This window comes from Papio anubis, chromosome 5, assembly GCF_008728515.1.
Source record: "Papio anubis isolate 15944 chromosome 5, Panubis1.0, whole genome shotgun sequence".
Lineage (NCBI taxonomy): Eukaryota > Metazoa > Chordata > Mammalia > Primates > Cercopithecidae > Papio > Papio anubis.
The window spans coordinates 143,047,787-143,074,197 of record NC_044980.1 but is presented as its reverse complement, the minus strand read 5'-3'; the positions used below and the strand labels follow the sequence as shown (position 1 = coordinate 143,074,197).

Sequence of the window (26,411 nt, the reverse complement as noted above, 5' to 3'; positions counted from 1 at the left end):
CTATGATGGAATGTCATCTGTGATTAAGGTAATCAAAGCGGGTGAGAACCAGGTGATGCAAAGCCATGAATGCCAATGTGAAGAATCGAGACTGGACTTTCTGGAGGCCAAAACCCAGACCTGAGAGTTGGGAGTCCTGGGTTCAAGCCCTGCCCTTTACAAGGACTCACTGAATGACCTTGGTAAACATTACCTCGCCTCTCTCAGCCCTGATTCTTGCGTCTGTCAAAAGCCAGCTTCTAATGAACAGAGTGTCCCATCACCAACTTGACTTTGTCTACACTCTGCCCTCTGCCGAGAATGCCCTGGCCACCATCTCAGCCTCCTGATTCTTCAAGGGCCTGTTTTCAAATGCCACTTCCTCAAAAAAGTCTTGCAGAATCTCCTGTTCAAAATTAATCTCTCACAGATATTAAAATGATGGCACAAATCAACATTTGATGACATAAAAAAATGTCCAAAATATATTAAGTGAGAACAAAACAGGAGACCAGAATAAAATGCATTTTAATCTATATATATGAATGGAAATGCATAGGAAAAAAAGGCCTAGAAGGATATATATAAATGTTAACTATGACAATCTCTGAGTCATGGAAATTATGTCGGTCTTTATTTTTCTTAATATTTTTTGAGTGTTTCTAAAATGCATGCAACAAGCATGTTCCTTTTATAAACAAGAGACAGTAGAGCTTCTTCCCAATTAAAAACATCATCTCCACTTTTCCTAAACTAAGCCCTGAGTGTTGGTTATGGCTGTGGTCCTAAATTGTTGTGTGTGCTTATGTAAGTCGCTTCATCTCTCTAGGCCTCATTTTTCTCACCTATAAAATGAAGAAGTCAGCTGGGCACAGTGTGGCTCACGCCTGTAATCTTGGCACTTTGGGAGGCTGAGGCTGGTGGATCATCTGAGGTCAGGAGTTCAAGAGTGGCCTGGCCAACATGTCAAAACCATGTCTCTACTAAAAATACAAAAATTAGCTGGGCATGGTGGTGGGCGTCTGTAATCTTAGCTACTTGGGAGGCTGAGGCAGGAGAATCGCTTGAACCTGAGAGGTGGAGGTTTCAGCAAGCCAAGATCGCACCATTATACTCCATCCTGAGTGACAGAGACTCCATCCCAAAAAAAAAAAAAAAAAAAAGTCATACTCTGTAGTCTCTAAATTAATGTTCTCCAATAGAACTTTCTGTAATGATAGAAAATGTCTACATCTCTGCTACCCAGTTTGGTACCACTAGCTTTTGAAAGGTGGCTGTCGTTATTTAGGAAGTGAATTAATTTAAATCTAACTAGCCACAGGCAGCTAGTGGCCACCATATTGATGGAGTAGTTCTAAATTTTCTCCTATCTCCAATGTTTGATTGTGTCACATTTTGTTTATTAAACTATAGTTTAATAAGTAAGTACTCTTTTCCAAAAGAGTACTCTGTCTTCCACCCTGCAAGAATGTGACTACCCTCAACTGCAGCCACCTGACTCCAGTGGGAGCTGCCCTTCCTTTTGTAAGTGCCACCCTAGACCCTGTTGATTGGTCATCATTTCAAAAGGAAACCCTCTCCATTCTCCTTTCCCCTAGACCCTGGCAACCACCAATCCACCTTCTGTCTCTATGAATTTATCTATTCCAGATATTTTACACAAATGGAATTGCACAATATATGAACATTTGCATGTGACTTCTTAGTGTAATGTTTCGGAAGTTCATCTGGGTTGTAGTATATACCAGGATTTCATTTCTTTTTTATGGCTGAATAATACTCCATTGTATGTATTTACTACAATTTATTCATTCCTCCATTGAAAGAACATTTGGGCTGTTTCCACCTTTTGGCTATTGTAAATAATGCCATTAGGAACATATATTTGAGTCCCTGTTTTCAACTTTTTCCGGTATATACCTAGGAGTGGAATTGCTGGGTCATACAGCAATTCTGTGTCTAACTTTGTGAAGAACCATCAAACTATTGACCACAGTGGCATTTTACTTTCCCACCAGCCATGTCTAAATGATCTTATACATTTTAACTTGGTCCTAGAGAGTGGCTCTTAGTTCCTTCCTGGTCATGGTGAGGGCTACTAGTCTGGTAGGATGACAATGACGCCCAAAGAAATGTAAAGGGGAAAGGTGGAAAGAGTTCAAGTCACCTCTGAAGCCTGATTCCATCCCGTCTCCTTCTTTGTGTTATATGAGTCAGGAAATTCCTCCTCCTTGCCTAAGCTGGCAAGTTGGGTTTCTGTCACCCAAAGGGTTTGCACTGATGCCGGCTCGGTGCTGGGTACAGAGTTTTGTATTTGAGGGTGCTCTAGGTAGAACCATCTACAATGTCAGCCACCAAATGCCAGCCTGGAGCCTGCAACGGAATCACTTTTTGGTTCCCTCTGCTCTTCCCCAGGTGCTGAGCCAAGAGCCCCAGACAGAACCCTGAGGAAAACTTGACCCCTGGCAGGTCACTTGAATAAGATAGTAAGCCAGAGAGGCTGGTGGCAGAGGCAGGCAGGAGGTGGGTTGGAGGAGGAGAAGAGGGCTGGGGTTCCCCTGAGGACACTGTGGAGCAGGGAAGGGAGCCTGGAGGCCTGGCTGGGGGGAGGAGGAGGAGGAAAAGGTGGAAAGAAAAACCCAGCGGAATCGCTAATGTTTAGATGGCCTTTCCCAGGGTAATTGAGACAGCTTGTCTGTCCATGGTCAAACATGAAGGCAACGTTTTTTCAGGTCCTGAAAGGAAATAACTCCAATTTCATTTTCTGACTGGGGGAAAGGAATGAAAAATGATGAAGAAGGGCAGTTTTGGAGACAGAGTTCAGGCCACTCTGACCCCTTAATTCTCTAGAACCTCAAATCTGAGATCTGGGCCCATGGGAGCAGAGCCTAGCCAGTTGTTTCTCTAAATAGGATCTGGAGCCCACACTCGGGCACCGGGGAAGTCCTAGGTGCAGACGGCAGAAGAAAGGCCCAGACGCAGGAGCAGTGTAGTGTTGGGAGGATGAGCACCGGCCACAGGTATCACCGTAGTCTTGACAGGAAAACGGTTTTGTAACCATTTTCTAAACATAGAATGGAAAGATAATCCACTCTTCCCTCTTGCATGGTTAATTGAACTTGTCTTTTTAAGTTTTGATGATTGGAATGCATAAAACATGAGATGTAGTCACTGTGTGTAATGCTGCTGCTGGTTGGTGGGCCACAGACATGGGATTTCTGATAAATTCTCCTTCACGTGCTATTGGCTTGCTAGGGCTGCCATAACAAACTACCACGAACTTAGCAAGAGATTTAATTTCTCAGTCCTGGAGGCTGAAAGTTGGAGATCAAGGTGTTGGCAGGGTTGATTCCTTCTAAGGCCATGAGGGAATCTGTTCCAGGCCTCTCCCCCAGTCTCTGGTGGTTTGGAGGCAATCTCTGGTGTTCCCTAGCTTGGAGACATGTCACGCTAATCTCTCCACCATAGCTTGGTGTTTTCCTTTTGCACGTCTGCTTGTGTCCAAATTTCCCCTTTTTATAAGGATACCAGTCATATTCGATTAAGGGCCTATGCTAATGATCTCATTTTAACTTGATTATCTCTGTAAAAATCCTATTTCCAGATAAGGTCCACATTCTGAGGTAGGTGGGGTTAGGGCTTCAACATTTCTTTTTTTTTTTTTTTGAGGGGTGGGGACATAATTCAACTCATAACATGATATCCATCAAAAAAAGAAAAAACAAAAGAAGTCCAGGCGCGGTGGCTCACGCCTGTAATCCCAGCACTTTGGGAGGCTGAGGCAGGTGGATCACTTGAGACCAGGAGTTTGAGACCAGCCTGGCCAACATGGTGAAAACCCGTCTCTACGAAAAATACAAAAATTAGCCAAGCGTGGTGGCGGGGGCCTCTAGTCCCAGCTACTTGGGAGGCTGAGGCAGGAGAATCGCTTGAACCCGGGAGGTAGAGGTTACAGTGAGCAGAGATCATGCCATTGCACTCCAGCCTGGGAGACACAGTGAGACTTTGTCTCAAAAAAAAAAAAGAAAAGTCCTAGCCAGGGCTAGGGAAAAAAAAAGAAAAAAAAAAAAACGTTTTGCTGTGTGTATTTATAATGATATGTACTGTATTGCAGAATATTCCTGACAGGAAATAATTTCCATTTTGTTTAAGCATCTTTGAGCACTGAGTCTTTTACTTAGAATTTTACAGGTCTGATAACTGGCAGAATTTTCCACAGCCTAGCTCTTGGCTCCTTAGATTTCAAAATTGTCCCTCTTCTCTGACACATATACCTCTAGTGCCAGGGAGTGGAAGACACCTTCGCACTGCCATCCAAGATTGGGGCCTGCACCTCTGTGTCATAATATGTCAGGTGAGTCAGCTCAGCAGACAGCAAGAGCCCTGGAAGACATTTCTATACCAAGACAGCCGACTTAACTGTGAATGTATCCCCAGTTCAACTTCCTGTGAGCCAGACCCCCAAAATGCCTTCTAAAGCCGTCTGTCCTGAGGAAAAATGACAGTGAGGAGGTCAGAGGGAAGAGTCATTGATCACAACTGACTGCTGTTAAGATGACGGGCTCAACTTTCAGATACAGGATTATGTGAACACAGTGTTAGAGCCCCCTTCGGGGCTTGGAGAGGACCCTGTGCCAGGGAGCGGCCTGGAAGCGTAAGCTGTACTAATTTCATGGTCAATCTGTCTCAGAATGGGTGCCTTTCCTCATCTTAAAAAATATCCTATGAACAGGCTGGGCTTGGTGGCTCACGCCTGTAATTCCAGCACTTTGGGAGGCTGAGGCAGGTGGATTACCTGATTGTCAGGAGTTCGAGACCAGCCTGACCAACATGGTGAAATCCTGTCTCTACCAAAAATACAAGACACACACACACACACACACACACACACACACACACACACAAAATTAGCCAGGCATGCTGACAGGTGCCTGTAATCCCAACTACTTGGGAGGCTGAGGCAGGAGAATCGCTTGAACCCCAGAGGCAGAGGTTGCGGTGAGCTGAGATGACACAATTGCGCTCCAGTCTGGGTGACAGAGCAAGACTCCGTATCAAAAAAAAAAAAAAAAAAAAAAAAATCCTACGAACATTCATGAGATACAGACTTACTCATCTACTATAAGCCAGGGTCTGTGCTAGGAACTGTGGAGGCAGAGACAAACTAAGCCAGCTGAGTGCAAATCCGATTTCTAGGTATCACAACCTCCGTAACAGGCCTGGTCCTGAGAGACTGGGTTTGCCCAAGAGACTAAGTTCTCCCAAGGGTGGGTCATAAGATAAAGGAAAAAGCTAGGCTCAGGTTAGGCTACAAGATAGGGCTTTTCCCTTTGATAAGCATATTGAAAACTGCTGTGAGAAGAAGCCTCCCTCCAGGGTAATCTTGAGGCTGAAAGGCCCCTTCACAATCAGAATTCCAGACCAAAGCAAGTCCACCCATAAAGCCAGGAGCTTGGGAATTGACACCCTCAAATGAGACCTTGGGGCCATGCCGCTCGCAGGAAACTATCCCCTGCCTGGAGTCCTGGATCCAGGGAACTAGGGCTCAGCCTTCAGGTCCAACCGCCAGCCTTGGTCTGGAAGCTTCCTGCTGAGCAAAAACTCACTAATCCCTAAACCAGCCCTTCCTGCCAGTGACCAACCAATCCCCGCTGCCTGCCTCAGCCCAGCTTCGTTCAGAACCGAGGCACTCTTAATCATGTGAAGGACACATATTTTGGGGCATTCTCCTCTCTGAGCGTCAGTGTCTTCACAAGTCTAAGGGACTGACAATGGACCATCAACTCCACGAGGGCCAGGTGGTTCATCTTGTCCATATCTGTAGTCTTAGTCCCGGTGAGTGAAAGGCACATAATAGTTGCTCAGTAAGTGCTTGTTGAGTGAATGATTTGGATAAAGAGATCCTTGATTTCTGTGTGGATAAGACAGCATTCTTGTAGTAGTTGGTACTCATCCAGTAGCAAATGACAGACGTCAGCACAAATTGGTGTAAGAAAGAAGGAACGTGTTTTTCCCATAACTGAAGTCCAGGGGAGTACTTCTAGCTTTAGGTAGGACTGGAAAGGATCCATGTACTCAAATGGTGTTATTGGGAATCTGTCTTTACCTCTCACTTTGCTTTTTTCTCTTCATTACAGTTAGCTCCAGGCGGGTCCAGGCTTCTAATCGTCTTGCTCCAAGTCTAGCAACAAAGAGACAATGCACAATCTTGTTCTAAAAAATCCAAACAAAATTCTCAGAATTGAGTCTCACTAGACAGTCTTAGGTCACTTGTGCATTCCTGAACTAATTACTTTGACCAGGGACATTTGATGCTCTAATTGTCCAAGCCTACTCCTGGAGTTAACCCACCAGTGGAAACCCACCAAGGAAAATCTAGGTTCTGTTTCCAAGAAAGGGGAGCAGCTGCAAGGCAGACAATAGGTGCCCACCACAGTATTTGACTGAAATCTGAATATTTGGTCAACTCTCACCTTCTCTAAGCCTCAGTCTCTTCATATGTCATTGATAACAATGACGACACTAACAAAATTTGTGACCCCTTTACATCCTAGCGCTTTCGTGAGGTCCAAACAAGATCATGAGTTATGATAATAACATTTATTGAGGCATCACTGGACATCTGTCCCTGTGCTAAGTAAACCCTTTATACATTTAGTTTTATTTTTACCACAACCCATGTTACTGATGAGAAGCAGGTTGAGAGAGGCTACAAGGCTTGTATACTGGTCACACAGCTAGGAAGGGTGGAGCTGGGGTTAAAAGCAGAGCCCTCAAGCATGAAGCTATATATAAACTGTAAATAATTTTACAAGTGTAAGGGATTATTAGTAACAGCTTGTACAATTAATAATAGAAAATTTTTTAAAACCCTGAAAGGAAATTCAAATAAATTCAAACAAATGTTTGTTTAGCACCTACTATGGGCTGATCATTCACCAGGGGCTCAGAAAGAGACACATAAATAACTGTGAAACAGGCAGACTGTGATCTAATAGAACCATAAACATGCCCCAGGGGACTGTGGAGAGCAAGAGATTGACTCTGAATGGGGAAGGAAGGGAGGAGGAAGTCTGGAAAGGTCTCTTGGAAGCAGTGGGATTTGAGCTGGGCTTTAAAGATTAAAGGACTTTAACAAAGGAAGGGAAAGGGAAAATCAACTTTTAAGAGACCTGGAAGGATCTAAAGATTCAGAGCAGAGTTCTTGGATAAGGGTTCAGCACTTCCATGCAAAATAACTTTCGCACCAGCAGGAACTTCAAAAGTGATTGACTTAGCAGAGCACAGTAGTTGCCATGGGAACAGAGGCAAGCTTCATCCCTGTTATTAGTGAGCATCTCTGGCTTTGAGCAGTCTAGCCAAGGCCAGGAGGCAGCGGGGGCTGGGTTGCACTATCCCTTAGAAGAAAAACCCAGCAAGATTGCTGCCCTAAGAAACTGACTCTCATTTCAGAGGGAGGCAGAGCTGACAGGTGACACCTGGGTCTGAGAAGATAGAAAGCCAGAGGAAGCCTCTGCCTTGAGGGGCTTTGGGACATCTTGAAGCTATTGGAGCAGGCAAGGGAGCCTCAAGGAGGGAATGGGAAGGGCAGGGGACAAGCCTGAGAGCGGCTTCTAAGATGAATCAATTCCCACTCAGTCCCGGAGGAGGGGAGCAGTGCTGGAGGCAGCTCCACCCAGGATCCAAGTGTGGCAGGGGGTGGAGAGCGTCTCCCAGACCATGCATTCATGTCACTCCTAGACCCACTCAGACCTCTCAGGCCTCTGGGGGCTGCCAGGGCATTCCAGTGCATTGGGACTGTTGGCATCTAACCACTCAAGAGGGGACCCCATTCACAGGCTTGGTGACAGGACAACATATGGTGGGGACTTCAATGCAGTAGGCAATAGGTTTGACACCTAGATTCAAATCATGGCATTGACACTTTCCAGCTGTGTGACTTTGGGCAAGTTACTTACCTTTTCTGTGTTTCTCGGTTGACATGGGCAAGATGCAGATAATGATAATAATTTTACCTACCTTATAGGTAGGTAAGAATTTAGTGAGATAGTGGATATAAAGAGTTGTGCATGGTACCTGGCACAGTAGATCTTCAATAAATGTAAGCTATTATATTATTATTATCACTTCCGAATTTCAATTGGGTATCGAGTCAGGTGTTTTTTTTTTTTCTTTCTTTCAGGCAGAGTCTCTTATCATTAGTGCTAAAAGCCAGTTTCTCTAAGTATAGTAGATGAAGACAATGACAACAGCAATAGTAGTGACGGGACCCATTTACCTTCCACATATCCAGTGACATTATCATGAAAAGGAAGGCAAATTTCTAGTGCCGAATGCCAGGCTAAACGCTTGAACTAGTTATTCCAGGCAGCTAGTGGCTATTGAAATTTTGGAGGAGAATAACTTGATCAGGGGAATGTAGATTTTTGCCCTGAGGCTATACATTTGTAGAAATAGAATCTAAGTATACCAACAACAAAGCTTAGTAACAAAAACAATAATAGCTACCATTTTCAGAGAGCTAATTGTATACCAGGCACTGTGCTAAGAGCTTCAGAAGCCTTGTCTGTTGTAATCCTCACAACAATCTTATGAGGTTATATATTTTCTCCTTCTCCTTTTTTTCCTCCTCCTTCTACTCCTCCTCTTCCTCCTCCTCTTCCCCCTCCTCCTTCTTCCTCTTCCCCCCATTTTACAGATAAGAAAACTGGGCACGGAGAGGTTAAGTCACGCAGCTAGCAAATGGCAGAGCTGGGCTGAAACACAGGCAATCTAGTTCTAGGAGTCTCACATTTAACCAGAACACACTTTTTCCTTCCCTGAACCTTGGAAGGCTGTCGTGGTGGGGTTGGGGGGCAGACTGCCACCCTCACTTTTGGGAGCCCCTCTGTTTGTCTGCATCTGAGCACTGCCACTCTCTGTTTGATTCTCTGGGACTTCACCTCTTTCTTTGAAAGTATGTGTGTGTTTGTGTGTATGTGTGTTGGGGGTGTTTGTATAAGAGAGAAACTGCAGCTGACCAGTGATGACAGAAGCCTCTGGACATCAAAGTGGGCAGAGCCCTGGATGGATGGGCTGGAGGCAGGCCTGGGTCCCATTAGGCTAATTCCTCTCAAGGTTGGAAGAGGCCAGGGCGGGAACTTCTGAGAACATGGAGAACAAGTCCTTTCATACGACCTCCCTTTGAGCTGGCCTCGGGGTGGGACCGGGGTCGGGTGGGTGGAGGGCGGGGAGTGTGCGGAGAGGTGAGGCCGCAGTCAGGCTGGGCAAACAGATTGGGCAGCGGCATTGAGCACAGAGCGCCCATTGTGTACCCAGAGCTCTGCTTTCAATAATCTTCTCGGAAGAATGTTTCATTGAACACCAGAGAAAGGAGCCATTGAAATGCCAGGACTGGACCGTACGAAGGGTTAAAGACAAGGAGGCCATGGGTACCTGGGCTTTTGCCACTCCTGGTTCAAAGACCTGATATGGGGATCCTGACCACTAAGACAAGGGGACTCAGGCCACCCAGAGGTCCAGAAGCGAGGGTCAGAGGGGGGATGTATGTCTGTCCCAGAAAGGCTAAAGTGGGTGCCCCAGTATCAAGGAGGAAAACCCCATTCTTCCCAGAACCGTTTTGCCCAAGTAATATCCAAGAAGATGTTAGATACCTCCTCAGATACCCCCTCAGCCTGCCTACTGTGGGGAGCAACCCATCGGGCAGACGTGTCTTTGCGTGGACTTCCTGCGTGGACCCATACCAGGGGCCCTGCAATCCACTCTCCACAATGCAGCCAGTATGGCTTCCTTAAACACCTCTGGCCTTTCTGTTAATCAATAATTAATTATAATGAGTGATGCTCTAGCAGAGAGTGTGGGAGTTATGGTAAGAACCAGCGGTTACTAAACTAGGTGACCAAGGGAACATGTAGAGTTTTCTCTTCCAAATAGAAAGAACTGCTCATTAGAGGGATATGGCCGGGCTGTCAGAGAGGGCACCAGAGTGGGATTCTCTGCTCACACTGAGTGCCACACATCTTTGCCAGCTACAGAAGCTTGTGGGACTCTAAGTGTGGGTAACACCATGCTGGCCTCTGTGGGCTGCGCAGAGGAGGCAGAAGGTAGATGAGAGGGGCCTGCCACTGGGGAGGGAGGGCACTCTTGTTGGGCAGCTGAGAATAACCTCCAGCATCCCCATGGAACCCTCTGAAGATGTTGCTGCCTCACTGAGCCTGTGTCTGCAGAGAGGATGTTCTGTAACTGAAGCACACCTTACGCTATGAACTGTTCATATTAACCCATTTTGGATGGAAACTTTAAAAATCAGATGATGCCTTTCTGGCTTTCTTAAAAAGAGATCCTCAACAGGATCTAAACTCTGGAGGATGTGCTATCATTCACTTCTGTGCTGGACGGTGATTTGGTGATGTTGCTTGGTCTGTTCAGGTGAATATAGTTCTTGGCTCCTGCACCCATAAACCCCAAACTCCCAGGCTTTTGGAATTCATCAGTTTGACGTTTTTGTTTATTCTTTTGTTTCTCCTTAATTTTTTCACTGTGATACATATAAGCATATTTTGCTGTAAAATAGGCAAGTGTCTCACCTTCTTATACATTCCATCTGAGCTGCTTCTAATGTTCTCAGACTGCGAAAGGAGATGATTGGCCTTGTAAGATTGTGAATGAAGTAAGAATCAGTAGACTTAGAGTGAGGAAGGCCTGAGGAGCTCTCCTCTGAGTTAAGTGATTGAACTCTGTGATATTTTGAGTGTTCAGAGGCCTTCTATGTTTTCTTTTGGTCTTTGATTTGATCCAGCCTAGACAAATTGCCCCCTAGAGAGAGGACGACAGCATGCATAATTTATGCGTAAGGTCTTTGCCAAGGGCAATAAATCAGAAGGAAATAATATTGGTACTCAGATAATTTTAGTTCAAAGATGGCCAAACATACACATATACCTACCCACTAACATGAACACACACACACACACACACACACACACACACACGAATAGCAATGAGAGACAAAGCGACAAAACCAACTAACCCAGTCTTTCACTTTTATATCTCCGCTCCCTAAAAAGTTATCTGGGAACAAATAATTAAAATCATAACATTTTCAAATGGGAAAGAGCTTTCAAAGTTCTTTCGTTTTGCTCCGCCTTTTTTAGTTCAGGAATCTCTTCTATTATCTCCTGGACAGACAGGCACTTAACCCCCTTCTTGCATGGATCCAGTAATGGGAAGCTCAGTCCTTTCTGAAGTCTGATTTCATCAATGGAAATCTGTGACAGGAAGTAACAAAACTACATCCCTGCCACATCTGATCTGCATTTTGTATGCAGATATTAGGCTTTCTGTAATGTTTTAATGTGGATGTCCTTTGGGGGTTAAGGGACGAGAGCACATCTGTGAGAATCGGGGGACAGATCTTTCCTGTGTTGGGTGGACGTTCCTGCTGTCAATTGTCTTGGAAACAGCTGAGTTCTGAGACAGAGACTGAAAAGGCTAGTTTAGCTTGCTGGAGAGGGAACTTAGCTTGTTAAGTCTTAATTCTTGGGCCTGAACTTGAGACATCTTGGAGTTTTCAGAGTCTGTGTGGGTTGGGGTAGGGCTAATGGTCATTGTCTCAGGGAAGAAGGCAGGGAAGCACCTTGTCTTGTAGAAAACACAAAGGAAAGATAAGTGAGCCAATCTTGAGAGCTATATGACCACGATTCACATTATACTTTGTGTTTATTCCCTCCTTGTCATCCTTGAGCCTTTGGAAATATCTGGTTTAAGTGTTTCAGCCTGATCTAGCTGTGTAATGGCATCATTGGAATTGCTGAGGGTCAGTGTTTATTTCCCTAGAATGTTAGAGGGAGGATAGTGCTCTCTGAGGCCTCTGTGGGTTTTGGTAATTATGGAGACTCTTAAGAAAAAAGTGAGTATTAGGGAACAAGAGTTGGGCCCGAGGTCCACCCACTCCCCTCCACATGGTGATTCACCAATCACTGCCATCCTTTTACTAAGCAGGTGGTCAGATTTCCTGCAAAAGTAATCCCTTAAGTTGGTATGAAATCTGTCTTCCTGTAACTTTCACCCACAGGACTTAGTCCTTCCTCTCAAAAGCACAGAGAACAATCATCATAACCATTCACATTCACCGAGTGCTTACTATGTGCTGGGCACTTTACTGAGCATTGTACTAGATCTTACATATACTATTATCCCATTTTACAGATGAAGAAATTGAGGCTAAGGGAGGTCAAATAACTTGTGCAAGGCCAGACCCCAAATTAGTGGCAGGATTTGAACTCAAATAGTCTGATATCAGAGCCCACTGTCTTGAATTCTGAAGTACTCCTTGTTTCAATGATAGCCCCATAGAGATCTCCTGCCTGTGATCTTGCCTCTCTGGGCCTTTTTTGGTCCAGGTGGAATCCCCACCCCATCCCCTTGTTGCTTCTCTTTGTGCTTGGAGTAGAAGGAAGGCAGCCCTGCCCGGTTCCTCTTGCCCTGGGGTAATGGAAAGAATGCAAAACCCTAGTCCACCTGACCTCTGGTGATTTGTCCCACTTCGACCCCCTAGGACAGCCTCGTGGAAGCCTGTGGAAGCACTGTTTTAGCAGCCTTCCCCTCAGGAGGCTGTATTTTTCCTGTCTGTCCTCAACATGTCTTCTGCCAGAACAACAAGCTCAGTTTTCCCTTCTGATAAATCTGGTCACCCTAAATATGGGGCTTTGAGCAAATGGGAGCGGCTGGCCCCACGCAGCCCTCATTTCGAAATGCAGATTCACACGGGCTGCTATTTTGGAGGTCTGGTTTCTTTCCCCACACACAGTGGTTTTAAGTAAGAGCGAAGGGATCATGACAGAATCTTGGCAGGGGGAAGATGCTAGGAGAGAAGATGCACCTGGGCAGTCTTTGCTTCCCAAAGTCCCCAAACACTGGCCCTTCAAGAAGTTGGTTGGGGGGTGGGGGAGCGGGAAAGGGGGTCCATGGTAACATAACACTGGGAAATACAGCTTAACCAGCCCCTCCTGCAGATCAGCAGTGTGCATGTTAAACATTTGAAGTCCTAGCAGTAAAGAAGCCTAACTGGTTTTGTTTAGCCCAGTTTTTCCATTTAAAAATGTAGCCTAGTAAAATTTTGCAAAACAATGATGCAGAGCAGAGCTTGCAAACCAGCACCGATGGTCTGATATATTTCTGGGAGAGGTTTAATTTGGCCTACAAAGTGCTTAAATTTTGCTTTCAATTAGTCACTAACATTTCACAATTGGAATATTCTCCTAATAGATAAAGAGGGTATTCTTCTTGAAAAATCAGAAGAGCTGGAAACACTGGTCCATATTCTTACCTGACTATGGTCAGCTGGAAGTCAGGCTGTGGTTTTTAACTTGCTGCAGCCCCTGTATCTCCTTAGGGCAAGACAGCTATCTCCTGCTCTACTCATTTACGATGCTCCTTGGGTTCCAGAGTCCCCCCAAGCTTGCCATCTTTGGTGTGGAGGTTTCTTTGGGTAGGCGTTGGCCTAGGTGACACTGGGGCCAATTCAACCATTCATTCATGCAACATATACTGATTGAGCTTATACTGTGTGCTACACCCTGTGGATACAAGATGGATAAAACAGCCCCTGCCCTCTGGATTCCAGCGCTGGCATTCTAAGATTCTAGTTGGGAATTGCAGAACGGGGAGGAGGGAGGGGTTGAGGAGAGTGGAGCTGGTAAGGCTACAACCAAGCTTCCTGACTTCCAGCCCTGGGTGCTTGCCAAAGTGCTTGCCATTCTCCATCCCTTTCTCTACCGGCTCACCGAAGGGAGCTGCTTCCAACAGCCACGGTGAGCCTTAGAGAAATAGCTACTGACTTGCTCTGTGACTTAGACGCGTTGCGGCTCATCTCCAGGCCTCAGTTTCTCCATCTGTAGAATGCCCCGGTTGGACTAGAAAATGATGGGCTTTCCTTCCAGGGCTGGCACTCAGAGAGGCTAAGACTCCATGATCGAGGAATGTCTGACCCGGCCATTCCGGAGCTGTTCCATCGAATTCCAAGCAGCCCCACTCCCTCCTTTCCCCATCCCGGTCAGGGGCGGGCGCTGGAGCCAGCAGGCCGGGAGGGCCTGGGCTTCCCGCCCGGGAGGTGGAGCCGCTGCTCGGCGTCCCGCCCCTCCACCTGGGGCTCGGCCCGGCAGATGTTACAACTTTTTCGAATTCTCTCCCGCGGTGTCCCCTCGACCCGCCCAACTCCCTCCCCTTCCCCGCTGGGGTCCTGCCCACCTCCCTGCAGGGAGCTGGGTTGTTGTAAGGACTCCGGGTGGGGCGAGAGGCCGGGAAAGCAGAGGCGAGAGAAATTAGGAGGCGGGAGAAATCCAGGGCAAGAAGGAAGAGGGGAGTCAGAGGATGGTAGAGAGCACTTTCTGGAAGCCGCCACGCCGCGTCTCAGGCTGGCCGGGCTGAGCTGGGGAAGAGGGAGCAAAGAGGGAGCAAAGAGGGAGCAGGGCCAGCTCGGCGCGGGCCTGACCTCCCCAGAGCGCCCCGCTGCGGCAGAGCAGATCCGGCCCAGCCGTCCGGCAGCCTGTCCCGGACCAGACACTGGGCCATCCTCGGGGGCGCTGACCGCCCTCGCAGCATCCGAGCCGGCTGGCCGGTGGTGCGCCCTGGGCGCGCGAGGTGGTGAGGTCCCAGGAGCCCTGCGCGCCGGGACGCACGGGCCGGCTTGGCGATGCACGCCCTCACTGGCTTCTCCCTGGTCAGCCTGCTCAGCTTCGGCTACCTGTCCTGGGACTGGGCCAAGCCGAGCCTCGTGGCCGACTGGCCCGGGGAGGCCGGTGAGCAGCGCTCGGCCGCTCCGCCCCAGCCTCCCCACATCATTTTCATTCTCACGGACGACCAAGGCTACCACGACGTGGGCTACCATGGTTCAGATATCGAGACCCCCACGCTGGACAGGCTGGCGGCCAAGGGGGTCAAGTTGGAGAATTATTACATCCAGCCCATCTGCACGCCTTCGCGGAGCCAGCTCCTCACTGGCAGGTAGGCGTGGCGCAAGGCCCCGGGGCTGAGCATCTAAGCCCCAAATCAACCCAGTTTGTAGATTTCTCCTGCCAGTACCACCCCGTGCTGGGGTCTGGGAAATCTCCTATTGGCTGTGTAATCATTAGTAAGTCCCTTACCCTCTCTGGACCTCAATTACCCTTGCCTTACACTGAATGGGCTTCATCATCTTTGAGGTCTTCTTGCTTTGATGTTCCAGGACACTCACATTCCACACAACGTGGAGACATCTGGTCATCCCTTTGTGAGGAACATGGCAGCCTCTGACATTTATTGCTGCTTCTATTTATGGACACTGAGACCCTGAGCAAGTCATTTAATTTCTCTAAGCCTCAGTTTTCTTGTCCATAAAATGGAGCAAAGAACAGTTTTCACCTTGAAAAAGAGTGGCAGCAGTGGAATGATTTGTGTGTAACCTGCTTGGCTGTCAGTGTGTGGTAGCCTCTATGTGTCCTGAGGGATTCAGGTCCCCATACTGTTTGATGAATACATTGGGAGAAGACCAAGGAATTGATAGGTGGAAGAGAAAGACACATAGGATACCACGACCTGTGTAGCCTTAGAGTGGTTACTTCATTTCTCTGAGCTTCTGTTTTTTCATCTGCAAAATCCTCCTAAGTTGGCTGGGAGCCCCAAGCAGACATGCTGCTTCCTCCATAAGGAAATGTCCACAGGCGAGGCATCAGGATTACAGGATTAAAAGAGCAGGGAAACAGGAGGTGGGGGTATGGAAGGCAAACTCTGGCCACTTAGGGGAAAATCCTTTGGCAGGGCTGAAGTTAATTCTCCTTGGATGGGGTCCAAGGCATGCTTTCTCCCAAGTTCCACCCAAGAGCCACTAGTGTGATCTCAGGAACCAGAAGCCTTAGTCTCCCTGTTTCTTAGTCTCACTATTTCTTGGATGGGAGAAATTGAGACAAGGACTCAGGGAGGGCCCAGCTTGGTTCCCCTTGGCCTACTTCAGGGTCTGTGGGAGATAGAATTGAGAGGCCAGATGTTTGGCAGGGGTCCTGGAGCTGGGAATCAAATGGTGCCCTTTCTTCCTTCGATCTGGCACCCAGCATTTAGATCCAGGAGCCGGAAGGAGAACAGAAGAAAGAAGGAGGGGCATGGGATGTGTATGGGTTGGAGTGGTGGTGCAGGATGGTGGTGTAGTGGTGAAGACGAATGCTGACCTGCAGAAGAGGGAGGAGGAATCTGCATTCCCAAGACTTATACACAACTTAGTGTTTCTGTCCTAAGAGGTGACTTTTGGTTTAAGTAGTGAAATGAGCAGACAGCAGCAGGGCAGTGCTTCAGTCCCCTGATCTGCGAAGGTAACTGAACGTGGCTGGTCAGTGCCTGCCCTCCACCCCCTGCAGCTGGCTCCATCTCATTGATGCTCACAGCACTCATTAGTGTTTGTTAACACATCCAGTTGTGTTTTGTGACGCTGGAGAGAGGCTAAGTTTCTCATGTGACTCACTTGCAGATGGGCTTTGGTGACTCTTGGCTGGCCCATCCACTTTACAAACCAGCATTCCACGGCACCCCACCTCTATGAAGACAGGCCCAGTTGGGACTCAAGGCCCTAGGGTACTTCTCATATCAAGTCCTATAATTTATTAGCTTGATTGAGGCCTGGAGAGGCCGTTATTACCAAAAGATTTTGAGCATGAGTTGAGTAGACCCGGGTTCAAAGTTTGGCTCCACTGCTTGCCGGCTGTCTGAACTTGGGTCATTGCTGCTCTTTTGGGGGACTTGGTTTTATCATCTGTAGAATGGGGCTGGTAATAGACTTCCCTATAGGTTTTTAAAATGAGAATTAAGTGAGATAATGTATGTATGTGGTGCCTAGTGTTAAAAATGGCAGTAGTAGCTAATTATAGGTAACAACATAACAGTTTTAAGATAAGGAAACCAAAACAGAGAAACTCACTTCTGTGCTCTGATTAAAGATGTCAAGAGTTCAGGGCTTGTCTTAATTTGGATGCCTCGGGGTGAGAAAAAGGTGTGGGATTCTAACATACTTGTGAAGTTTCAGGCTTCTTATTTACTCTGGGACTTTCAAGACTTGAGTAAAGGCAAGACACCATAAGCAGATCACATGGGAGTCTTGACCACAGAAGGGGGAAGATGGGATATGAATGGATAAATGAGGAATTCAGGATTCACCTATTTACTCCTGCCTCAGGATGATAGCCTGGATCAAGGGGTCATATGAGCTCACAGGCAGGCACATTGGAACTGGTCTTAAAAAACTGGGAATCTAGACGAGTCTTGGAGATTTCCCATTTCAACCAACTCCTCTACAGGAGCAAACTGAGGCCCCCATGTGTGAAGAGATACGGCAGCCCAGTTTGCTGAAAAAGAGTCACTGCTTAGACTCTGCTTGGAACCAGGACTTGGTTCAAGTCCTGGCTCTGTTCCTGACCACTGGGTGACCTTGGGTAAGGCCCTTCCCCTTCCCTTAAAAAGACCTTAGGTTCTTTTTAAGATGAGGTGAGTAAACTAGAGAATGAATTGGGTCCCTTCTGGCTCTAAAACCCTTTCAGTGTCTTTCATTCATTCATTTCATAAATAATTGAGTGCTCTTTGAACATCACTTGGATGCTAGGAATAGAAGGTTGAATAAAGGACAGCCCCATCACATGTGCCTGGGCACAAGAGCATGTGCAAACGAGTATAATCCCACGGCCAAGTAAGAAAAGGATGGTGTGTGCTAAATGCTAGGGGGACCCAGAAGCAAAAGTGACTAATTCTTTGGGAGAGTTACGAAAGACTTTATAGCATGGATAACATTTGGGCTGAGCTTTGAAGAGTGAGTAAGAGTTTGCCTGGGAGAGCAGGGCTTGCTCTAGGCCCCAGAGCAAGTTAATAGCTTAGAGCTTAGGGACTCTGAAGCCTGCAGCCAGACTGCCTGGGTTACAAATCCCACTCCGACTACTAGCCATGTGAGTCACCCGGCAAGTAATTTAATTTACCAAGCCTCAGTTCCCTTATTTGGAAAATGGGAACAATAATATGTACCTCCGAATTTGTGGTGAGGATTTAGTAAGATAGTTCACATAAGAGGCTAAGTGTAATGCCAAGCTCACAGCGAGTGCTCGATATTAGCTATTATTATTGTCATTATGACCCTGGGTTCAACTTTTAACTCTCCAACTTCCTAGCTGTGTGATCTTAGTTGAGTGGCTTAGCCATTCTGAGCTTCAATCTCCTCATCTGTAAAATGACAATATGATCTACTCCCAGTGATTTTGAGGATTCGATGAGATAATGCATTTGAGGTGCTTAGCACATTTGATAATACCTGGTGGTTGCTGCTATTATTTTTGCTAGTAGTGCTGGGACCACAGCCCACCTCACAGTGGTATTGGGGACTGGATGGCCAGAGCAATGGTCTGTAGCTTACCTGTGCCTTCTGTGCCTTCCCCTCCTCCCCACCAGGTACCAGATCCACACAGGACTCCAGCATTCCATCATCCGCCCACGGCAGCCCAACTGCCTGCCCTTGGACCAGGTGACACTGCCCCAGAAGCTGCAGGAGGCAGGTTATTCCACCCATATGGTGGGCAAGTGGCACCTGGGCTTCTACCGGAAGGAGTGTCTGCCCACCCGTCGGGGCTTTGACACCTTCCTGGGCTCGCTCACGGGCAATGTGGACTATTACACCTATGACAACTGTGATGGCCCAGGTGTGTGCGGCTTCGACCTGCACGAGGGTGAGAATGTGGCCTGGGGGCTCAGCGGCCAGTACTCCACTATGCTTTACGCCCAGCGTGCCAGCCATATCCTGGCCAGCCACAGCCCTCAGCGGCCCCTCTTCCTCTATGTGGCCTTCCAGGCAGTACACACACCCCTGCAGTCCCCTCGTGAGTACCTGTACCGCTACCGCACCATGGGTAATGTGGCCCGGCGGAAGTATGCGGCCATGGTGACCTGCATGGATGAGGCTGTGCGCAACATCACCTGGGCCCTGAAGCGCTATGGTTTCTACAACAACAGTGTCATCATCTTCTCCAGTGACAATGGTGGTCAGACTTTCTCGGGGGGCAGCAACTGGCCGCTCCGAGGACGCAAGGGCACTTATTGGGAAGGTGGCGTGCGGGGCCTAGGCTTTGTCCATAGTCCCCTGCTCAAGCGAAAGCAACGGACAAGCCGGGCACTGATGCACATCACTGACTGGTACCCGACCCTGGTGGGTCTGGCAGGTGGCACCACCTCAGCAGCTGATGGGCTAGATGGCTACGATGTATGGCCGGCCATCAGCGAGGGCCGGGCCTCACCACGCACGGAGATCCTGCACAACATTGACCCACTCTACAACCATGCCCAGCATGGCTCCCTGGAGGGCGGCTTTGGCATCTGGAACACTGCTGTGCAGGCTGCCATCCGCGTGGGTGAGTGGAAGCTGCTGACAGGAGACCCTGGCTATGGCGATTGGATCCCGCCACAGACACTGGCCACTTTCCCGGGTAGCTGGTGGAACCTGGAACGAATGGCCAGTGTCCGTCAGGCTGTATGGCTCTTCAACATCAGTGCTGACCCTTATGAACGGGAGGACCTGGCTGGCCAGCGGCCTGATGTGGTCCGCACCCTGCTGGCTCGCCTGGCCGAATATAACCGCACAGCCATCCCGGTGCGCTACCCGGCTGAGAACCCCCGGGCTCATCCTGACTTTAATGGGGGTGCGTGGGGGCCTTGGGCCAGTGATGAGGAAGAGGAGGAAGAGGAAGGGAGGGCTCGAAGCTTCTTCCGGGGTCGTCGCAAGAAAAAATGCAAGATTTGCAAGCTTCGATCCTTTTTCCGTAAACTCAACACTAGGCTGATGTCCCAACGGATCTGATGGTGGGGAGGGAGAAAACTGTCCTCTAGATGTTCTTCTCCACTCCGGCTTGGCCCTGCTCTTTCTCAGGGATAAGCCTGTCACGTCTCCATCTACAGGGAGTTGGAGGGTGTAGAGTCCCTTGGTTGAACAGGGTGGGGAACCTGGTTGGGGGTGGGTGGGAATAAACCAGACTGGGATGCCCGTGTCTCAGTCCTGCCTCCTCACCGACTTGCTCTGTGACCTCAGGTGACCAACACAAGCTTTTGGCCTCAGTTTCCTCCTCTGTAAAATGAGCTCTAATGACTTTGTGACTCTTTGATGTGGCCCTGGAGCCTGGGGCCACGGTGGAGTTCCTCGGCCTTGCCACTTGACAACCCTTAAAGGGCTTCCTCCTTAACACAGGATCTCTATGGTGGTGTCTGGGTGAGGGCCGCCTGGAGTCAACCCCCAGCTAAAGCATGGCAGTCTGACTGCTCTCTGCAGGGACCTCCTGAGCACTGTGGGTGGAGGCGCAGGGGTCGGGGGTTGACCTTCGTGGCTCTTCACATGGCCTAGGCCAGTCCTCGGGTCAGACTGGTGTCAGGCACCGTAGTGCAAAGTTCCTCTTCTGGCCCCTCCAGTACCCAGAGAAATTGGCTGGGCCATTAATGGCTGCAGCACCAAGGGTGGTGGAAACAGCTGTGAAGAGCCCCCAAACCAGTACCGGGACACCTGGGTTCTCCCGTGACCTTGGGCACAGTTCTTCCCCTCTAGGCCTTGATTTCCCCACCTGCAAGTGGGGATGCTAGCCCTGGCTCTGCCTCCCTCATGAGGCTCTGGAAGACTGGCCAAAGCCAGATTGTAGAGGAGCTTGTGAACTTGATTAAAGTGTCATAACTTGGAAGTGAGGGATGCAGTGCTGTCCGACTATGAGCAGGTGTGGGTGTGTGCTTGTGTGTCCTGGGGGCAGGTATGAGCTCACTGTTGGCCAAGTGAACAGGAGAGGAGGTGGACAGCCTGGCTAGGAGGTGGGGGGATGGGAGTCCTGCTGCAGACCCACTCTGTGACCTCAGGCACATCCCTGACCCTCTCTGGGCCTCAACATCACACTATGTTCAGTGATGATCTAAGAGCACTTCCCATTTGGCCATTCTGGGCTAGTGAGCGTGTGTGTGTCTGCGTTTGTCTCTCTCTCTGTGTGTGTGTGTGTGTGTGTGTGTGTTGGGGTAGGGGGCAGGCTGAGTGGTGGGGAGTGGGCCACGGGGGTTGCCGAGTCCGCCTGCCGCTTAGTGCGCCTCCATCCGTACACTGCGTTCTGCATATCTCCCTTCAGGTTCCAGTCGGCGCAGTGTGTGTAGGCGAAAGCCCTGCTGTGAATTTTGAAAATAGTTATTTTTGTCACTGGCAAAGGAGGCCTGTTAGGACTCATCAGCTTGTGGATGAGCAGGATGGGTGGGGTGGGGTGGGTGCGGTACGTGTGGGGGTTCAGGTATTAGTTACAGAGCTCCATCCCCACTGCAGAGGTGGCTGAGTCCAGGAGTGAGGGTCTGGCCTGAGGCTGCTGGGTGGAGGTGACCATTCATGCTCTAGGCCCCTTCCTCCTGGTCCTGTTCTTTTTACCCCTTATCACCTCCCCCAACTAGAATCTTTCCCTACCTCTATGATGTTGATGCCCAGCTGTGTGGTGGGGCAGGAGCCAGGACAGGCAGAGGCCTCTGGATTCCAGTGACCTCCAGCATTTCAGTCTGCCTGGGAGGGAGGCTCTGAAGAAGTAAGTCACCTGTTAGGGCGGTGGCCCAGGCCTGACACACCCTAGGAGATGAGCTGTCCATAGTTCGCCCACTCCTCAGGGTACTCTAGCTCTGCTGGGTGCTTGTCCCAGCTGTGTGGGCGGGGCCTTTCCAGGGTGGCATGGAGCCAAGGCTTCCCTGCCGCTCCAGGCTTGCACGAGTTGTATGGAGGCCTCTCCCGTGCCTGCTGAGTCAGCCCTGCCTGGGGCCTACCCTCCAGCTCCAGCCCCCACTTCTCTCCCGGTGCCCCTGCCCTTTGGCACCACAAGTGCAGAACCATGAATGGCCCTTTCTGCTGTCCCCTAATCACTGAGGCTTACTCTCTGTGACCAACCTAAACCAAGAAAGACCAGCTGGGGTTGGGGCTGGCACCTGTTCCTGGTGCCCTGAGAAGGAGACTTGGCCTCAGGTCTCGGTCCAGTCTCAAATCCAGCCCAGAGCTTGCCTAGCTGAGTCCTACCCAACCCAGCATCCAGCAAACAGCCCGGTGGCCCCACGCAAGCTTGAGCCTGCAACTTGGTCTAGAGAAGCTCACGGCTGGCCTAGGCCTGAGATTAGTGGAGGGTCTTTGGTGCCCCAGAGCACTCAAGCCCAATGACAGGCTCAGCCTGTGGTGATTTCTGCTCTTTCCAGCAATCAGCATGGCTCCCGCCAGCCCCCTCCCATCTCCTGTGGCCCAAGTTTCCTCTAGCTGGGGCACCTGGGTCTAGACTCTGTGACAGGCTGCCAACTGGCACTGCCAGGCAGGTGCTTGTACCATTTGAGCATCTGTGCTGGTGTGGAGGGAAGGGAGGGCAGATCAGAGGCAGCTCCAGCCCCTCGGGCCACAGATCTGGGGAAGTCGAGCCCAGAGATGCCTGGTGAGACTCCCTGTTTCTCCCTTGGCTGCACCAGATGGCAGCTGATCTGCCAGCTACAGGGGCCAGAGCCAGGGGGCAGCCTGTCCAAGCTGGGCCCTGCCAGTGGAGTCCTGGGCTCTGGTAACCCATTTCCCAAGGGCCAAGAGATAGCCCACACCTGGATGGAGGGCCAGTGCTCTGGACTCCATCTTTCTCAGGAGGAAGTAGAGGTTCCACTGGGGAGACCTCCTGCAAGCTCTTCCAGGACTCGAACTCAGGTCTTCTAACTGCAGGGAGTGCTGTGCGGCCCTTGGCCCAGTAGCCATTGTCCTCTGTCCCATGGCTCTCTGCTTCACTCTCCCCTGCAAGGAGTGCCTCCTGTGTGGGAGAACTCATTGACAGTGCTGCTCCCTGATCCCTGACGTCCCCACTTCTTCATGTAGGCCCAGCCTTACTTACTGCAATGAATAAACCCAGTCCCCCTCCACCCAGACCCTCAGCAGAACCATTTCTCTCTTGGTCCACTTTCCACCAATTCTGGCCCCCACGCTCACTGCCCTTAGTGGGACAGGCCCCGTGGGGATCCTTTGGATGGCACGCTTTCTATGGTACCTGCCCAGGCCCTGCAGGACCTTGAGGCACTTGGGTATATGTGTGTGAGCACGTGTGAGGGCTGTGGAAGGTGGGATTTGAGTTGGCTGTCACAATGCCACTGGGGCTGCAATCACCCATGCAGGAACCCAGCCCTGGTCACTTTTCATCCCTTCTGTCTCCGTGGGGCACTGCCTGTGTTCACATGCCAATCCCTATTCTGGCATGTCAAGGCTGCGTTCAGCAACCTCCAGGGCTCCGACCCCTGGCCACCAGCCCATAGCATGCAGGCCTGCTCTCGAATGCCACATGCGTGTTGCAGATGGGGGCACACGTGCTGCCTCTCGTGTCTGCCTTGGCCCTGGGGAGTGGGGAGTTTGGCAGGAACAATCCCCCTGATGCAATCATCGGCTCATTCTCTCAGCACCGCAGAGGCACGGCTTGCTCCTCAGTGCCCGCCACCACCGGGCACAGCTGCTAGCCCGGCGGGCTCAGGGGAGGTGGTGAATTAGCAGTCATGCCTTCTCAGCAGAGTGGCTATTACCCTCAGGAAGGTGGGGGGTGCCTGTCCGAGGCAGTGCCCACACTGCTGAGTTAGGCTCCAGAAGGCTCAGAGGGGTATGTGTGTGCTCATGTGTAAGACTTTCAGAGGGAGCTTCTTCCTCTTCTCCCTCCTCTTCCTCTCTCTTCCACCTCTCCAGCCATCTCTCCACTATCGGGATCCTGCAGCCCTTGACTTGCCTATCCCCCAGGACCTCATGCACAGTGCAGGACAGCAGGGGAGGGAGAGAAGAGTGACAGAAAGAGAGGGAGATGGAAACCAGAAAGGAAGTAAAAAGGATGAGAAAGACGGAGAACTGAGAAGGAAGGATGCAAAGGAGGGAAGAGGAAAAATGAGGGAGAGGGGAAGGCAAGAGGAGAGAAGAAGGAAGAGTTGAAAGGAGCGATGGGAATAGGGAAGAAAGACAAAGATGACAGGAGCAGGGCTGTGCTGGCCCTGCTCCCAGCAGCCGCAGAGGCTGCCCCCATGGTCCACATCACAGACAGGGAGAGAGGTGGCCATCTTCCTGCCTCCATTCCTTCACACCTTCCTCTGAGGGACCCGATGCCAGGGCCTTCCCCACGTGCTCTGCTCACTTCTAAGCCTGCTCCATTTCATCAGTGGGAATGGGGAGAGGAAACGGGTCAGGCCAGCACCCAGCCACACAGGACTGCCCCAGTTCAGAACATCAGATTTCCATTAATACAGCCTCATAGTCTCACAGCATAGATGCTTTTTGTTTTACTGTGAACTTTTAAAACAGTATCATCATTCCTTTGGCACCCGATGAGCTGGAGAGCCTTGTGGTTCCTCTCCTTCCAGCTCTAGTTCTTTGTTCTACAGAAATTGCTGCAAACTAGGCTTAGACAAGGTGATTTCCAAACCACGAGCTAAACTCTAGTGCAGACTAAGGGAGTTTAGTGCCGGGACTCAAGATGATGGTGTGTGCTTCTGTGATTCAGGGAGAGGTGTGTGAGGGGAGAGGACTTTTGAGTTTCTCGATAGTAATTTCCCATTTATTGAGCATTTATAGCGTCAGCCGCTGTGCTTGTCTCATTTAATGTACAGAACAGCCTGGAGGTAGGGAATATTATTGACCCAATTATGCAGATGAAGACACAGAGGCACAGAGAAGTTAGGATATTCATCCTAAATTACATAGCCTGTACGTCGTGGAGTCACCCTAACTACTAAGCAACACTGCCTCTCCTGTCCCTGTGCAATGGCAGGTGGCCTCAGTGGTCACTAAGGGCTCTTGCAGCACTTTCTTGTGTGGAAGCCATCCCCTCCTGGGGGACAGGCTAGAGGGTCTGGGGCAGGAGGGTGGCAGTGCAGCCCTCCCCCACCTCCCCACATAGTCCTGTAGCTTGGTCACCGTGTTCTGTGCCCTGCCTGCTGCCCACCGGCTGTGCGGCCCCCGGGCCCAGGCCTCTCTTCTCTGCCTCTGAATTGCAACGTTGGCGGCTGAAGCGGGAAGCATATTGTGCGCAGAAACAAAACTGAGTGGTTTTCCCTTTTTCCGAAGGTGGTAATGGTGCAATTAGTGGCTAAGCCATTACCCCCCTCCTCCCTTGCTCGCTTCCCCTCGTCCCTCTGCCGCCCTCCCTTTCCTCTGCTGGGAATGGTGGCTGAATGGGAGAGCTCACCCTTCGTTCTCCCCTAAACCCCACTCCCAGGAAGAGGGGCAGAATTGGGGGGGTTATCCGGATGTCTCCAGGGGACCCCTGGAAGTAGGGTAGTGAGTCAGGGTCTTCGTGGGATTGGAGAATACCAATAAGCAGATAACATGTCCTACAAGTGAGAGGACTAGCAAGGTGATGTGGAGGTTCAGAAGGGGTGGGCTAGAATCCCTGAGGGTCTGGATGCCTGGATCCTTTTAGCCAACCCATGCTCACTGGGGGCAGGTGCTGGCATGAAACCTCTGCCCATCAAGCTGCGAAATGGGCCAAGGACCCTTTCTCCTGAGTGGATAGGGGAAGGGGTATGTAGGGTCTGAGATTCCAAGTCCAAGATAGAGTGATGGGATGGTCATGGGCCTGCTTTAAACCTTCATTTTCCTCCTCTGGAGCCTAGAAAGAGGCCTCCTGTTTAAATGGTTCCCAAAGGCCTTCACAGCCCTTAGCCCACTCCATCTCCACAGCCTTCCTCTGCAGGGCATCTTCGTTCCCCTGTTGTGTAGAAAAGGAGCTGGAGGCTCAGAGAGGGTGAGTGACTTGCCCATGATCACTCAGCTAATAAATGTCCAAAGTCCGGGCACGGTGCCTCACACCTGTAATCCTAGCACTCTGAGAGGCTGAGGCGGGTGGATTGCCCGAGCTCAGGAGTTTGAGACCAGCCTGGGCAACATGGTGAAACCCCATCTGTACTAAAATACAAAAAATTAGCCAGGCGTGATGGTGTGCACCTGTTGTCCCAGCTACTCGGGAGGCTGAGGCAGGAGAATTGCTTGAACCCAGGAAATGGAGGTTTCAGTGAGCCGAGATTGTGCCACTGCACTCCAGCCTGGGTGACAGAGCAAAACTCTGTCTCCAAAATAAATAAATAAATAAATAAATAAATAAAATAAAATAAAATAAAAATAAATGTCCAAGAATCAGAGCTCAAACTTACATCCTTAGTCTTAAACTCCAGTCCCTTTTCTTCCTAACTCCAAGACCTTGGAGTAAGATCTTGTGACTGTAGGTATGACTGATGCCCTGAAGAGTTGAAGTTGGCAGGGAAGGTGCCCACAAAATTTTGGAATGAAGATTTCATGGCAGGTCTCTGGCCAGTGGCCTATCCCGGGTAAGCCATGCCATGCTCACCTCCACACAGTCCCCTCTTGCCTTTTTTTTTTTTTTTTTTTTTACCTTGACTGG

At 49.8% G+C, this 26,411-nt stretch overlaps 1 protein-coding gene across 1 annotated transcript; it reads left to right on the top strand.

Annotated features, from left to right (window-relative positions):
* The first annotated feature begins 14,111 nt into the window (after window positions 1-14,111).
* ARSI (arylsulfatase family member I) lies at window positions 14,112-20,700 on the top strand. Its single transcript, XM_003900362.2, has 2 exons — window positions 14,112-14,982; window positions 18,433-20,700. Exons 1-2 carry the CDS (start codon window positions 14,672-14,674, stop codon window positions 19,829-19,831), a joined length of 1,710 nt encoding a protein of 569 aa, XP_003900411.1. The 5' UTR covers window positions 14,112-14,671; the 3' UTR covers window positions 19,832-20,700.
* Window positions 20,701-26,411: the final 5,711 nt, after the last annotated feature.

Excerpts from the sequence above, each read along its gene's own strand:
- ARSI (XM_003900362.2), top strand. The coding sequence starts at position 14,672 with ATGCACGCCCTCACTGGCTTCTCCCTGGTCAGCCTGCTCAGCTTCGGC. Across the intron at positions 14,983-18,432 it reads AGCCAGCTCCTCACTGGCAG|GTACCAGATCCACACAGGAC; the intron begins GTAGGCGTGGCG and ends CCTCCCCACCAG.